The sequence below is a fragment of the Symphalangus syndactylus genome, chromosome 23, assembly GCF_028878055.3.
Source record: "Symphalangus syndactylus isolate Jambi chromosome 23, NHGRI_mSymSyn1-v2.1_pri, whole genome shotgun sequence".
Taxonomy (NCBI): domain Eukaryota; kingdom Metazoa; phylum Chordata; class Mammalia; order Primates; family Hylobatidae; genus Symphalangus; species Symphalangus syndactylus.
The window spans coordinates 11,732,614-11,748,806 of record NC_072445.2 but is presented as its reverse complement, the minus strand read 5'-3'; the positions used below and the strand labels follow the sequence as shown (position 1 = coordinate 11,748,806).

At 53.9% G+C, this 16,193-nt stretch overlaps 1 protein-coding gene across 3 annotated transcripts in view; it reads left to right on the top strand.

Annotated features, from left to right (window-relative positions):
- Positions 1 to 542: 542 nt before the first annotated feature.
- The window catches only part of MDGA1 (MAM domain containing glycosylphosphatidylinositol anchor 1), a 64,823-nt gene continuing 49,172 nt past the window's right edge, over positions 543 to 16,193 (top strand). The window contains exon 1 of one of the 3 annotated variants that reach the window (XM_055263578.2): positions 543 to 1,494. In XM_055263578.2, the coding sequence (XP_055119553.2) occupies positions 1,428 to 1,494 (67 nt within the window). In that variant the 5' untranslated portion in view covers positions 543 to 1,427. The remainder of the gene's footprint in view (positions 1,495 to 16,193) is intronic. The other 2 variants (XM_055263580.2, XM_055263579.2) reach the window with 2 other exon arrangements.

Here is a 16,193-nt window from a genome sequence, read left to right as displayed (position 1 = left end):
AGGAGAGAGAGAGAGAGTGAGAGAGGCGAGAGAGGAGAGGGGAGAGGGAGGGGGAGAGGGAGAGGGAGAGAGGGAGAGAGAGAGGGAGAGAGAGAGAGAGAGAGAGAGGCAGGCAGTCAGCTTCCCCCAGCCCTGTTTTGTTTTCTCTAATTGGTCCTGGGGGAGGCGAGGAAATTGGACAGAGGCTGGGCCAGGCGAGCTGGGCTGCCTTTAATTGGCTCCTTTTTTTAACTGGAGGGGAATCAAACAGGAGAGCGAGCGACAACGGGTGGGAGAGCGAGAGACCGAACGAGGAGACGCGAGGAGGAGGGAGGAGGAAGGAAGGGAGGGAGGGAGGCGGGAGGAGCGCGGAATGAAAAGCTCGGAGGGGCGAAAAAGCAGCACAGCAAAGCCCAAGTTGCCGAGCGAGCGGAGCGCTCCCGCGGCCCCGGAGCCCGCCCGGCCCCGCCCGCTCTGGGTCCCCGCAGGCCAAGGCCGCCGGGCGGGGGCGGGGACGACCAACTTGGGGCGCGGCGCAGCCCCGCTCTCCCGAGAGCTCGGAGCCCGGGAGCGCCACGGCCGCGGCCAGACGGCGGGAGCGGAGCGCGGCGAGCGGAGGCGGCGAGCGGCGCCCGCGCCGCAGCCCCGGCCTGGGCGAGAGCGCGAATATTTTTCAAGAGACTCAAACTTTCTTCCTTTCCCCGTTTTCTGGGGCCCCTCTTGCCTGGAATTGCTCTCCAGGTTCCTGCGGGGCGCCGGGCTGCTCTTCCTCCCCCGGGTTTATCGGCGGCTCGGCTAACTTCACGGACCTGGGGACCCCGGGACCCGCGGCGCTCGTCCCTCGGCCAAACCCAGCCCGCGCTACTCCCCGGATCAGGAGGGCCGGGCCCGGGGCTCCTTCGCCGCCGCGAGTGCTTTCAGCCCGGGCCCCCCGGAGTCGGGCGGCTGAGCCCACGGCGGCTGCCGCAGGACTGGAAACAGCAGATTGATTAACTCGAGCGGAGCCCCGGCCTCCCCGACTCCGCTCCGCTGAGGGGCGGCCCCAGTGCGGGGAAACGACAAGTTTGTCAGTCGTCCGTGGCCTGTTGGATCCAAGCGCCGCCGCCGAGAGGTCCCCGACGCCCAGCGTCCCGCGCGGACAGCCCTGGGGATCCGGGGCGGCTCGGCGGTCGGGCTCCTCGGGTGGGAGCGCTGGTTGCTGTGCCGGGCTCGCCGAGGCACCCGGGGCTGGGCCGGCGCCTCCTGCTTCCCCACGCGGGCAGCGGCCCCGCCAGAGGAGAAACCCGGGTCGCCGCCACCTCTGCCTCTTCAGTCTCCTGGTCTTCGTCGCCGCTGTCACCTCTCAGGGAAAGGGGAGGACATAGGGGCGTCGCGGGGCCCCGGCGAATGCGCCCCCCACCGCCTCTCGGGCTGCGCCGCCTCGCGGGGATGAAGCACCGGCCGTGAAGATGGAGGTGACCTGCCTTCTACTTCTGGCGCTGATCCCCTTCCACTGCCGGGGACAAGGAGTCTACGGTAAGAGCCCGCGTCCCGCTCCACCTTGGCTGAACCCCGCGCGGAAACTTTGCAAGAGGCGCAAAGTGCGCGCTGCCGGGGTTTGGTGGAGACCTCGGCTCGGACTCTGGAGTGGATGCCCGGGTCCCCGCCCTCTCCAGGGCGCGAGGAGACCGAGCTGGCTGCTTCGGAACACAGGGGCGGGTCGTAGGGTCTGGTGTGAAGCCGGGATGTCAGGGGGAGGTACCCACTTTCCCACACCCTGCTAGAGATGGGAATGATTAGGAACCCTTGAGAGCACCCGGTCGGCTCGGGAGACCCGGACAGACCCAGCCCAGGGCTGGTGCAGCGACTTGCACCGAAACCTCGTCCTGGCTCGGCCTCCGGAGTGGAAGCCAAGCGATGCGTGAGCCGGAGTTGCCGCGCGGCTTGCGGGCGAGCCGGCTGTCAGCACCGCGGCCGGGCGGCGGGCTCGCCTTCCCCGCTGTTGCTGCGGCTTCGCTTCTTCTACTCACGGCTTGACAGCCTGATCGGGATGCCGGCATCTCCTGGCTCCGGCGCCTACGACCCCGGCATCCCTTTTCGGACCTTCCGTGAACCAGTTCTTCCTGTCCCCGGTTCCTAGATACAAACCCCAACCCCACCTTCCTTCTTCCTCCGCTCACACACACACACATTCAGCCACCATCCCCAGAAAACGCAAACACGGCACGCACCCACCGGGATACGTGTCCAAACTCTGCCTCCTGCCACGCAGCCTTGCTCCTGCGTCCGCACGCCTCGCTCTGGTTACCAAGGGAGACTCTGGTTACCCCTTCCCCCTTCCATCCTGTGGGTTTTCCCAGGGAAGGCCCGGGGCAGGCATCATCCATTCAGTCACCTGGGCTCAGCCTCCCGCAGTGCCTTAACCCCACAGCACAGAAAGTCATTCTCAGGGGCCCAGGGGCCCTTACTTTGCTTTCTCTTGACTGCAGGATGGTTTGTCCAGGTCCCTTTTTAGTGATGTGTGGCTGGGGCGGGCAGGATTCTCTCTTTCCTTTTCTGTTGGTCGGAGGGACTAATGATTCCTCTTTTAGATCCGGGGGAGTCTGACCTGTTCTTTGTGGGGTGGTATAGGCACTGACTACTGGTTGCCAGCCTCAGGTGCTGAGGCTAAAGCACCCTGGAGGGTGCTGGCCCATCTGCCTCTGCCTGGCAAGAGGAAGGGGTGTCCTGAAGGGTGTTTGAGAGGTGACATGCTCCTGGCCCTACCCAGCTAGCTGGCTTGGGCTTAATTCTCTGGTAAGACTTGCCCAGGCATCTGGCCAAACTCTGCTTCTTAATTAGTTTGTGTGTCTCTTACTGCCTGGCCCCTCACAGAGGCCAGGAAAGGCAGGAAAGAATGCAGAAGGGACTGGGAGAGTCTGGGTTTGGGGGGAGGAGGCCATGGGGTAGGTACCGGAGGCCTTGGCCTCTCCAGGGCAGATGAAGATGCCAGTGGACTGGGGTTTCTCTTTCTTCTTTCTCCCCAAGTCAAGGTGCCTAAGAGAGGTGCTGCTGAGGTCTTTGCCTTCTCACCACAGCCCCGGGGCTGGGGAGGGTGATGGAGAGCCCTTCCTGCATGCTGCTGTCCTCCACTCTACCCTCCTTGCCTGTGCCGTTGGGTGCATTTGGCAAGACCCGCTCCTGGTCTTCCCTGTCCTCCATCCCCTCCAGCTTCTCTAACCTTCTCTAAGCTGCTTGGGGCTCATCTTCAGGAGGTTCCTCTGTTCCTAGTCTAGTAAACCCAGCAATGAGAGTGGGGTTTGGAGTCAGGGGCAGCGGTCTCTGTGGACCCTCATTTCAGAGTACTCTAGGGCCAGGATTCAGCCATAGGCTTATCTATATCCTTTTCTTTCTGTGTTTTCTCCCCTCCCGCCTGTGCCTAGGTCCCAGTTGCTCTCACTCAGAGCCAAAGTGGTCTGGGTGTGCTGGGGCCGACCCCAGGCCCTTGGGTGCCATGCCACTTTTCCTTTGAGAGCTTGGCTTCAGGCAGTGTTGGGGCTTCCGGGGAATTGCTGGGTAAAAAGTCTTTATTGAGGTGGATGAAGGCAGAAGATTTAGGAGGAGGAGGAGGATGACGGGAGGTCGCTGAGTTCCTAGTGATGCTAGAATCTTTGGCCAGATACAGCAGAAGGGAGAATCTCTGTAGGACCAGGACTGGCTTAAGAAGTAGGTCAAAGATCTGGGACTAGTTCTTCTGCCCCCCTCCCCAGCAGTCTTTCTGTACCCGCAAAGCAGAAGAAACAGCATGAGAGTGAAGGCGGCACGTAGGGACCAGGGATGGCCACTCCAGCCTGGTGTTGCATCCAGCATGGTCCTCGGCGCAATAGCAGGAGCTCGGCAGGTATTTGCTGAATGAAGAAAGGGCCATAGTTGGGGGCAGGTTGGAAATTCTTTCTCCATGAGAAGTCTCTCTAGGACTTGGTTTCCAGCAGGGCAGTGGGGCATTGTGTAAGGGTCTCTCCTTAGGGCGAGTCACAGAGTCCTAGCCTGCAGCCCTAGAAGAGAGAAGAGGCTAGAAGACTAGTATTGCCCTGGCACTGGGGAGGGAGGCAGCAGGTCTAATTCAAGACATAGGAGAAAAATGTACATCCTGGGGAGGGATCCCCTGCCCCTGGCCCTCTGCCCCCAGGCCTGTGTGGATAAGGGAGGGGCTGAACAGAGCGGAGGAAGACGAGCAGGCGCTGGAGAGTGAACCTGATGGCATTCGGCCTAGGCTGTGTGTCTCTGCTGAGGCTGGTAGGAGGTAGGTGCCTAGAACCCTATGTCCTGCTTCCCACTGAGGTCCACCACCTGCCCTAGGATCCATGGTCTGCAACAGGGCTGGGGAGGCAGCACTCTCAGTTTGGCCAGGTGGCTTTGTTCTTTGGGGCACAGATGCTAAAACAACCAAGTGCTGGACCAGATGGTCCATTTGGAGCCGGTTCTCCCTCCCTCCTCGCCTCCCAATCTCCTGGCCCAGTTTGGTGTCCTCTGGGGTGGATCCTGTAATCTGCTTTCTGGCAAGCCAGGGGGCTGGGCTGGCCCCAGAGGCCTAGTTCTGGGGCGGAGGCAGTAGCCAAGTGATGGAAGAGGAATATCTTGCCTGCGGATAGCGTCAGGGAACACCCCGCCTTCTGTCCTGGCTTCTCCTCTCATAGCAGTCGGAGCACAGGTCAGTGGGATTCCTCTCGCTTACAAAAACACAACAAACCCCTGAATTATTTAATATGCAGAAATGGGAATTGACATTATCCTTAAGACAAGTTGTTTGCAACTTACTGGTGGAAGTCAAAATATTTCACCAAAGGTGTCATCAGAAACTACTATCCTATGCTAATTTTTGTAGGAACATGAAGACAGATGTTGAATAATTTGACAAGAGCAACATAGCTTACAGAATTATCACCAAGTCAGGTTTTTTCCCCTCCTCTGGGGAGCACGGAGAAGGAATTTCAGGAAGTGAGTGTCCCAGTGTCATCTCCTGGGTGTTGATCTGGGTGTGGGCACTTGAGGTTTTTCCCTAGAGTTCCTACCCCATGCCTTGAAACTTTGGTTTCCTGGGGCTAACAGAGGCTTGGGGTTCTCTTAATGTCCTCAAGAAGCTCCGTGCTTCTGTTTTTTCTTTCTTTTCACTTACAGAAATTGCTCAAGCGAGGGAGAGCACCTTGTGTCCACAAATCCAAGCTGCTTTGTTTGCTTTGCTGGTGTTACCTCCCCACCCCAAGTTGATTTTGGCCCTTTAACCAGCCTGAGGGCTCCCCAGACCCTTGGTGTCAGGCTGGAGAGCCCCCGCCTTAGGGTCAAGATCCTCATGGTGTCCCGTCCGACATTACAGAATGGGAATCTGCTTCATGGATGAGCAGGGGCTCTAGGTCAGGGAAGGAGGTCAGTTAGAGGGGATTTTGTTAGCAGGAAAGCATCCTTGAGGGGGCTGGCAGGGGAGAGCTGAGAGCTACTCGGCTAGGCCTGGCTGTGAGCTGCTGGGGCCAAGGTGGCAAAGCCTCATTTAGAGCCTGGTATATTAGCTCTGCTTTGCTGGAACATGGAGGGACAGGCTGGGGGGGAAGGGGGCGGAATCTGTAGGGAGAATGGAGGGAGCTAATCACAGCCGCCAAGGCCCAGCAAATGAATGATTCAGGAAATCAATACCTGGGGGCGGGAGTGGAAATCCAGGCAGTGGTAGCAGCCCCAGCTTCTCCCAGCTGCCCAGGAGGCATGGGAGAGGGCCTGGAAGGAGTGAGACAGAGGCAGGAATGTGGAAGACACCCCCACCCCAAATGCCACTGCCCCCACGTCCCTGCCACTCCCTCCTGCCCCGCTCTCCCTACTTTCATCTCATGGCTGGGCTCATGGAAGGTCGGCTAGGAGATGACCCACCCGGTGAAGACAGAGGACCTAGGAGATGGAGTCTTGGGCCTCTTAGTCCTGGAAGAGCCCTGCCTCACCTCCCACCTCTGGACACCTGAGCCTGACACGGTCCCAGGTATCGGGTGTGTGTGTAACTGCCTAGGGGCCCTGCCCTGTGCGGCAGCTGCTGCCGTTCCAGATGTGGCCAGCAGGGGGAGGGCTTGGCCGCCACATTGCTTCTTGCCTTTCCTGGGCTCCCGTGGGCCTCACCCTATCTGAGGGATGAGTTATGCTCATTCCTCAACCTGGGGCTGAAAAGGGTTCCTTAGGGCCTTCTGGAACTCCAAGCCTCCCTCCAGCTCCCACGTACCCACCCTGGTGTCCCTAGGCACCGGCCCGTGGCCAAAGCCACACTTGCTGTAATCTCAGATGAATCAGGTTTTCCCTAGGCCCCACCTGGATGCTGGGGCTCAGCTTAGCCTAGTGGGCTCTTGCTCTGGTAAGGCTGTGGCAGGGGGAATGGGGGTGCTTGTGCCCTTGCAGAAATGCCTCTGTATAAACCTGGCGCTTGGCCCCTCTTCTGCATCTTCTCCCCGTGGTCAGAAGACCCTGCTTTGCAAGCATACATCTGCTGCTAGAAGGTATTATGTACCAAAGGGCTTCTCTGGTATTTAAATGCTGATACAGGAGGCAAGAGCAAGGCTTAGCTCAAAGGAATGAATATTTTTGTTTTTCAACAATGAAATCTCATTTTTCCTCAAGTCTATGAATAACACTATGAGTAAAACATGTGCTCTTTGCAAAACAATCAAGGAATACATAAAAGTATAAAGAAGAAAGTAAACCTCACTCGATAACCGACCATTCATTTGGTCATGGTTTTTTCAGGCACCCTTTTGTGTGAGGGGAATGAATCTTTTAGGGAGGATTGTTGGTCAGAACAACAATCCCTTATAAGTATGTAAGTGCCACATGACTAACCAGGCATTTTCATGCCTCTGCAGCCTTTGCTTCAATGACGTTCTGAGAGGTCAGCACAGGGGATACTATCGTCTCCATTGAACAGATGAGAAAACTGAGGTTCCAAGAGTTTTAGTGACCTGATAACATTGCACAGCTGGTAAGAAGTAGCCCTAAGACTCAGCCCCACTGGATCTTCTGATTTGCAGGGAAGGAAAGCAGTGTGGTGTTCCTTTCACTCATCATTCATTAAATGTTTACTGAGCCTCTACCTTGAGCAAGACCCAGTTCTGGGCATTGGCAGGGCTACTGAGATGAATAAGATGGAAGGAGAAGGGGAATCACATATAACATGGGGGAAGATTTTGATAAATGTCATGTAGCAAGGGCAGATAAAAGGTTGTGAGAATTTGAAGGGTGAAGTAATTGCTTCCAAGGCCTTGTGGAAAAGGGAGCATTTGAACTGGCCTTGACAAATAGAAGTAAAGATTGAGAGGGGCATTCCAGGTGGGGGACACATTGTGGCAAAGGCCTGGAAGCTAAGGAACCCGAGTGGGTGAGGAGTTCGTGAGCTGTTCAGCTGGGCTGGAGCATAAGCTGAAAGGGAATTGGGGCCGTTAGGGCTGGAACAGTAAAGGAATTTTTTTTTTTTTGGGGGGGTGGAGTCTCAGTTGCCAAGGCTGGAGTGCAGTGGCACAGTCTTGGCTCACCGCAACCTCTGCCTCCCGGGTTCAAGCAATTCTCCTGCCTCAGCCTCCCGAGTAACTAGGACTACAGGCACGCTCCACCACGCCCAGCTAATTTTTGTATTTTTAGTAAAGATGGGGTTTCACTGTGTTGGCCAGGATGGTCTCGATCTCCTGACCTTGTGATCTGCTCGCCTTGGCCTCCCAAAGTGCTGGGATTACAGATGTGAGTCACTGTGCCCAGCCAGGAATAATATTAAACCTTGCTAACGTTGACTGTCCAGCCTGCGGTCATGAGTATGCATTATCTTCAGTCTCATCACAACTCCTTGAGAAAGTCATTTATCAGTCCCTTGTCTGAGTGGCAGACCTGGACTTGAACCCAGAACTGCTCATTGCAAAGCTGTAAGGAGGATGTCGAACAGGGAGCTGGGTTGATGCAAGCCGTATTATGGGCCAGGTAGCCATGCCACTGTGTGTGGGAGGAGGCCGTGCTGGAGAGACTGTCAGGAGGCTTTGCAGTTGTCCAGGGGAGTCCTAGGGAGCTCTGTGGGCACCTGCAGGAGGTGTGTTCCAGGCAGAGGAATGGGGGCCCTGGAGTAGGAACCTGCCTGGCCTGTTGGAGCGACAGTGAGCAGTCCAATGTGGCTGGAGCAGCGTGAGCCAGGGAGAGTGGTGTAGAAGGTGGGGCCAGAGAGTTAGTAGGTCCAATCGTCTGGAGCCTTGAAGGCTATGAAAGGACTCTGGATTTTGTTCTGCATGAGATAGGGGACCATGGCAGGGTTTTGAGCAGAGAAGGGACATGAACTGACACCTTTTTAATAGAACCTCTCTGGCTGTCATGTAGATAATAGATGGTAGGGGTTTGAGGGTAGAGGAAGGAAACCAGTTAGAGGCTGCTGCAAAAGGCAAGACAGAAGATCGTACCATCATTAAGCACTAAAAGTGTATTGGAAAGGGTTCAGGCAGGGAATAGGAGCTGCAAACGGCTCTGAGGTTTGGAGCTGGGTGACTTGGCACACAGTGAAAACAGGTTGAAAAAAAGCCGCTGGAAGTCAGACAGGTTTGGGGAAGTGAAGTAGTTAAGAGCCTTGACTTCTGCATAAGAAACCTGGGTCTGAATCCCAGCTCTGCCCCACACCAGCTGTAAAAGCCCAAGAAGTTACATCTGCTTCCTAAGCCGTGGCTTCTCCGCTTGTCAGATGGAGATCATCGTACTCACTGCGTGGGCTTGTGATGAGACGGTGCTTAGGAAGCTCTGAGCACAGTGCCCGGCACGTAGCAAGGCCTTAGTAAATAGTTTTAGTGACAATGTGAGTGAAGTTTTGAACTTCATGGGATTCTGGCACTAGGATGTCTGGGGGGGATATTGACAAATCGGGTGGACAGTGAGCACTGAGCTCGGGAGAAGTAGATTTGCACATCTGGATTTATGTCTGCAGAAGGATGTGGGTTGAAACCATGAGGTGGAATAAAATTGCCAGGGATTAGAGAGTAGAGAGAAGGCGTTGGGCTGAGGCTAGAGCCCTGGGGAGCACCAACGTTTAGGGGGCAGGAGGAGGCCTGAGAGGGGACGTGGACCTGAAAGCCTGTGACAGAGTCTGTGAGAGGAGGAGGCGGAATGAGAAAGGGCCACCAGGGGACTGGGGAGCTCGGGGCAGCTGCAGCACAGAGTGGGGCTCCTCAAACTTTCCCGTGCAGAAGTCTCCCCTGGGATCTTATGGAAATGCAGATTCTGATTCAGCGGGGCTGGGGCTGGGCTGAGATTCTGCGTGAATCTGGTGGTGCCGATGCTGCTAGACCGGGGATTGCGCTGTGCATAATGAGAGCTTGAAGTAAGAAGACTGGACTCGGGTTGGAGGGCCAGGTGGGCAGCCTGCTGCCTCTGAGGGTCCTTGCCCAATGGCCTCGCCACTCTGAGCCTCAGTTTCCCCATGTGAAGCCTGGTTCAGGCACGCTTACCTTTTGGGATTACAGAGAAGCCCAGGAGTGATAGCACTTTGTAAACTCAAAGGTGAACTATGGGGACTCTGTTTCACGAGCGCAGAGAGGGTGGCAGGCAGATGGCAGGGAGCTCCGGGTGTGGGTGGCATGTGGCAACAGGAGGTATAGGCTGTGCTTTTGAGAAATGTGCCAGGCCAGGGAGGCTGGAATAGCAGCTCCCCTTCCCCAAGCCCAGCCTTTTGCCTGTGAAAGGCTGGAGCTGCAGGGGTGGGTGACCTTGGTGGCTGAGTGGTGGCTTGAGCAGGCTCGAGGGCACTGCTTGGTTGGCTTTTGAAGATTCTATCCCAGGCTCTTCTTGGTTCCTTTCCAGTCCCAGAAACTCAGCTGAGATACGTTAATTATCTAGAGGATTGGAAGCTGCGTAGAGAAGTGGTTCTCAGCCCTGGCGCGTGTCAGAACCACCTGGAGAGCTTTTTCAACAACAGATGCCCGGCCCCGCCCCAGGCCTCCTGAATCAGAAACCCTGCAGGTGGCATCAAGGCATCTGTGGTTGTAAGAGCTGTTTAGATGATGACTGGGCACAGCTGGTGTAGACAGTGTGTCTGAAAAAGCCAGGCCAAAACAGATGTCTTCTTCCCTTGGACTTTCTGAGGGCATTTCCTGGTTTTCCAGGTTACTGCCCAAGCTTAGTTTCAACCAAGTTCATCTGAACCCTGGAGTTTTAGGAAAAAAACAAAATCCACTGATTATTTTCTAAACTGTGAGCAGGGAGACTTTCTACTTTAATGGTGCTAACTGGAGGGTCCAGGGCAAGAGCCCAGGAGACTGGCCCCTCTTCTGGCTTCTAACCAAGGGACTTCCAGTCTCAAACCTAGAGAGATTGAAGGAGTCTCCTTCAGAAACACAGTTTTCTTTGATTTTTAATAGGTAAATTATGGTATCTTTTTGAAATGTGGCCCTTTTCTTTATTCCCCTTCCTGTTTGGTTAAGAATAAAGTGAGGCCAGGTGCTGTGGCTCACACTTGTAATCCCAGCACATTGGGAGGCTGAGATGGGAGGATCACTTGAGCCCAAGAGTTCCAGACCAGCCTGGGCAACATAGTGAGACTCTGTCTCTATTACAAAAAAAAAAAAAGAAAGTGAACGTTTCAGAGCTGGAGAACAAAGTAGCAATTCAATGTAAAACCAGCAAAATTGATTCTGTTTGAGACAGGGTCTCGCTCTGTCTTGCAGGCTGGAGTACAGTGGCGTGATCATAGCTCACTGCAGCCTCAATCTCCTGGGCTCAGGCAGTCCTCCCACCTCAGCCTCATGAGTAGCTGGGACTACAGGCATGTGCCACCATGCCCGGCTAACTTTTTTTTTTTTTTTTTTTAATTTTTAGTAGAGATGGAGATCTCACTATGTTGCCCAGGCTGGTCTCAAACTCCGGGCTCAAGTGATCCTTCCACCTTGGCCTCTCGAAGTGCTGGGATTACAGTTGTGAGCCACCATGCCTGATCAAAACCAGCAAATATTTAATGAGAACGCACTAACTGTCTGGAAGGATGGTGGGTCTTGGCTGCAGAGGTGAAATGACATCTGTCCCTAAGGAGCTCACAGCTGAGCTGGTGAACACACAGCCTTTTCTAATGCCCCCATTTTCCACATGGAGGAGCTGAGGTTCACATTGAGTGACTTGCCCAGGGCCCTATAGTTAGCCGGTGGTGGAGTCAGGGTTCAAACTCAAGACTGCCCAATGCAAAGTCCAGTGCCCGTCCACTTCCGCAAGTGTGAGGTTTCTGAAGGCGTTCCCTGGCAAGTTTTTGTTCTCCAGCCTGTGCTGTGGCAGATGGGTTGACCCAAGGGAGCAGCATAAGGACCCCCAGGCCTGTTTGCTAGAAAGTAAGACCTGACCAGAGAAGCTTAAACAAATGATGTTGACTTTCTCAAGTCTCGAGGTAGGTTCTCAAGGCTCCTTTCATCTTCGTGCTCTGCTCTCCTTATAGTGGTGGTTCTCAAATTTGGCTGCATGTTAGAATAACCTGGAAGGTTTAAAAAGTCCTGATGCTGGCTAGGCGCAGTGACTCACACCTGTAATCCCAACACTTTGGGAGGCCGAGGTGGGTGGATCTCCCGAGGTCAGGCGTTTGAGATCAGCCTGGGCAAAATGGTGAAACCCCGTCTCTACTAAAAATAAAAAAATTAGCCAGGCATGGTGGCGGACGCCTGTAATCCCAGCTACTCAGGAGGCGGAGGCAGGAGAATCGCTTGAATCAGGGAGGCTGAGGCTATAGTGAGCTGAGATCACACTGCTGCACTCCAGCCTGAGCAACAAGAGTGAAATTCCATCTCAAAAAAAAAAAAAAAAAAAAAATCCCAATGCCCAGGTTGCACATCATACCCATTAAATCAGAAGGTCTAGGGGATGGAAACCAGTCATCTGCATTTAAAAAAAGTCCCTACATGATTCCAGTGTGCAGCAAAGGTTGGGAACCCTGCCTTTTAACATTCTGCCTCAAGGTCACCAAAAGGCTGATGGGGCTCAGCCATCATGAGACATTCCAGGAAGGAAGACAGCAGGAACCATTAAAAGGCAGGCCTGTCGGCTGAGTCTGCTGTCTTTAAGGAGCTTTCCCAGAAACACCCTACAGTGACTTCTGCTTACACCTTACTGGCCATTCTTAGCTTCAAGGGAGGCTGAGAAATAGGGTTTTTTAGATGGGCACATTCCCATCTGAGAAAATATCTGTATTCTGTTAGAAAGAAATGGAGAGTGGGTATTGGGTGGGTGATGAGCAGTCTTTGCCACAAACACCCATTTTAGGGGCAGTTGGTGTTTCTTGAATGAGAGGGGATTTAGATGAATGTGAATGACTGCTCTCCTACTCCCCCCACTCTGCCAGCCTATCCAGCCTCACCTCGCTCCATTCTGCCAGCCTAGCTCCACTCTGCCAGCCTGGCTCAGGTAGGGGTGGGGGTGGGGATCCTGGCTGCTCTGAAGATGCCCAGAAGAGACCTGAGGGAAGATAGAGACCTAGAGGAGGGAGATGACTTGCTTGGGTCACCCAGACATTCAAGTGAGAGTCCCACCAGCTTCCCATCTGCCAGCGCCCCCCGACACTGTCGGTTCACACGTTCACGGGATTGTTGATTTCTACCGGTTGGTACCTCTCTCTGCTAGCAGGTGTCTCCTTTCAGCCCCAACAGCAGAAGAGCTCTGTGGTTCCAGATAAAGCAGCCTCCTGATTTCTGGGAACAGAAACGGATGGGCTGTGTGAGAGGCTCCGGTCCGGAGGTGATCTAAGTCATCTTTCTGCCTCTCAGCAGGCCCACACCCACATGGGACCAAGCAGCCCCGCTGCTGTTTGCTCAGTGTCTCTGGTCCTTCAGTTTGGGAAGTTCTTCCTATTGACCTTATTTCAACTTTCTGTAACAACTTATCAGAAAGAAAGATTCAGGAACTGAGACCTCTGAGTTGAACTTCAGTAACTCCTTGGCCCTGAGACTCTCCCCAAGTGATTTTTTTTTTTTTTTTTTTTTTAATTTTTTGAGACAGTGTCTCGCTCTTTCGCCTAGGCTGGAGTGCAGTGGCGCCATCTCAGCCTACTGCAATCTCCATCTCCTGGGTTCAAGTGCCTCAGCTTTTGAGTAGCTGGGATTACAGGCGTGTGCCACCACACCCAGTTAATTTTTTGTATTTTTGTAGAGACAAGATTTTGCCATGTTGCCCAGGCTGGCCTCGAACTCCTGGGCTCAAGCAATCTGCCTGCCTTGGCCTCCCAAAGTGCTCGGATTACAGGTATGAGCCACTGTGCCCGGCTGCCAAGTGATTCTTTAGAAACTCTTGATGAAGGCATTTCCCCCATCTCTGAGAGGGATACTGGGCTGATAGAGATGGGAGAATGAATTGAATTTCAGTGGCCTCATCTACTTGGGTTTGATTCCAGTGTTCCAGTAAAATGCAGGGGACCTTGAGGAGGCCAGGTTGCCTTCTGGCAAGATACATAAAGCCCATAAGACAAGCTGAAGTTCTGTGCCACGGCAAGACCTGAATTCACTTTTCTTTCTGGAATAAGACTACAGGGTGGACACAGAGGAGGCCATGAGGAGGGGCACAAGGGTATGGCAAGGAGTGAGCTCAGCGGCCAGCCAGTGGCCTTCAATGACCCAAAAACAGATCTTCCAGATTCATTGCAGGAAGAAAGTGAGACCGCAGAAGGCAAGTGGCTTATCAAGGTCACACAGCAATTAGGGGCCAAGGCTGAAGTTAAAAGCCATGTCAAAGGACTTTCTACAGCTTTCTTTCTCATTCTCCTGTGTCACCTCCCAGGCTTAGGAGAATCCAGGACATGTCTGCATGGCGTTTATAAGCTCATTGTGTGCCCACATCTCTATAATCCTTCCCCCACCCCTGTGAACCTCATTTCTTATTCTCAGACCTCATTGCATCCACACTACAGAATCTGGGGCTCATTCTGGGTCTAGAATTCTCATTAGATGTTAGAGGCCCTTATTGGAAATGTCAGGGCTTCCCCCACCCTTGTGGGTGGGAAGGTGAGCCTTCTTGGTAGTGTGAACTGGAAGTTGCTGCCAGTCTCCACAGGGCCCAACATCTTGTCACACTGCCTACAAGTTCCACTTTAGAGTTATTAATAAGTTAGCTGGCAGAAGCACTGCCACTGTCTCCAGAAGGTTACTCTGGGAATACCCGGCAGCCTTAAGCCTTCTCCCCATGGCACAGGTTGGTTGATCAGATGAGCTGGATCTTGAGCCATGAGATTCAGGCAAGGAAGTTTCCAGGGGAGTGGTGGGTGGAGGAAGAGGATGATGGTGGGGTATTTGATATGTGTGTAGAGGGGTCATTAGGCAATATGTGGACGCTGTGTTGTGGCCATGTGAGAAATTTCATAGTGGACACCGTGGACAGTCAAAATACACTTGGACTCATAGTCTTAGTTTGGGTTCCCCCAGAAGTAGACTCTGAGATAAGGAGCTGAATGCTGTAATTATTTGGGAGTTAAGTCCAGGAAACTCTGGTAGAGGAATGGGGAAGCGAGACAGGGAAGCAAAGGAAGCCAGTGAAAGATGCCTTATCAAGTCAGTTTCATCGGTGTCCCTTGGGGGAACTCTGGCACACTTTGTGAAACACACTTCAGAGTTATCCCACCATGGGGTGAGGGAACTGGGGCATGTATACACCCAGCCTGCATCTGTCACTGGGTGAGGCTGCTCCTGGGGGTGTTAATTCCCGGTACTCCTAAACCACTGTGCACACAGGCAGTGCAAGCTCTGGTGGCCAGAGACGGCCCTCAGGCAGAGAGGTGCCCGCAGGCATTGGCAATTGGGAGCTGGCTGGTGGTGCGCTGAAGTGTTTAGGAGAGGGGGTGCAGGTGGGGCAGCAGCAGTCTGTATTACATCTTGCCCTAAGCCATGGTCTTGGTTTTTCAGAGCCAGCCTGCTGTGTGGAGCTCTTTGCTTTTAGGTCTCATGTTCTGGGCTGCATGTACAAGCCTCCATTCCAGGCTGAAAACTCTCCCCTGCAGCCACCAGACCTGCTCACTGCTCATTTACTTCCTTGGATTTTGTGGCCAGAATCCAAGTGTGTCAATTTCTCCAAGACTTTCCTGATAGAATTCGGGCTCTCCCTGAAGGATGCCTTATACCTGCGGAGGACAGGGTCGAGCATCACTAAGGACACACCCAGAATCTACAGGGTCTTTGGGCATCACCAGGAGAGGCACCACGTTCTCCATCCCACTGAATTTAAAACCAACACAGAAGTGGGGACAGTCTAGACTAGAAGACTGCTCCTTCTCCCTGTAGGCAGGATTCTGGGTGAAACGATTGTTAGGGGTTAGAGGGTAATAAGGTCGACTGTATTCTGTCTGCTTCCCTGCCCAGGAACCAAGCCATGGGCTATGACCAGAGTGGCCTGCACCCCTGAAGATACCTGAGCCTCCTGAGTCCAGCTTAGAGCAGCACTTCTACCCTGTTGTATATTTCTCTCTATCTCTTCACTAATAACTGGGACCTGAGATTAATTAGCTAATTCAATATTTATTGAACCCCCCACAATGTGCCAGACTGTGTTCTAGGTGCTGAGGATACAGCAGAGAACAAGACAGAGATTATCTAGAATCGCAGACTCATAGAGTGACCGAGCCAGGGGGAATCTTAGGGCAAATCTAATCATTTGTCAGGAGAGAAATCTGAAGCCCAGAGAAAACAAGAGAAGTTCTCAGGCCACACAGCAGAGAGGGGGCTCAGCCTGGAATCATGGAAGGTCAGAGATAAAGGGCTTAGAGGTTGCCTGTTTCTACCTGCCCAGTTTTTTGTGTGTTTTTGTTTGTTTGTTTGTTTGAGGCAGAGTCTCTCTCTGTCACCCAGGCTGGAGTGCAATGGCAGGATCTTGGCTCACTGCAATCTCCACCTCTTGGATTCAAGGGATTCTCCCTCCTCAACCTCCTGAGTAGCCAGGCACCCGCCACCACGCCCAGCTAATTTTGTACTTCTAGTAGAGACGGGGTTTCGCTATATTGGCCAGGCTGGTCTCGCACTCCTGACCTCAGGTGATCCGCCCACCTCAGCCTCCCAAAGTGCTGGGATTACAGGCATAAGCCACTGCGCCCAGCCTACCTGCTCAATTTTTAGAGGCAGAAACCAATGGCCAGAGGTGAAGGGTCTCGCCAAGCTGGTGGCCCTGCTGTATCTGCCAGTGATTACTCTCTCCTCTTCCACATCCATCTCCCAAGCCAGATCTAGATTCTCATTTCCAGAGGGGTGTGTGTGTGTGTGTGT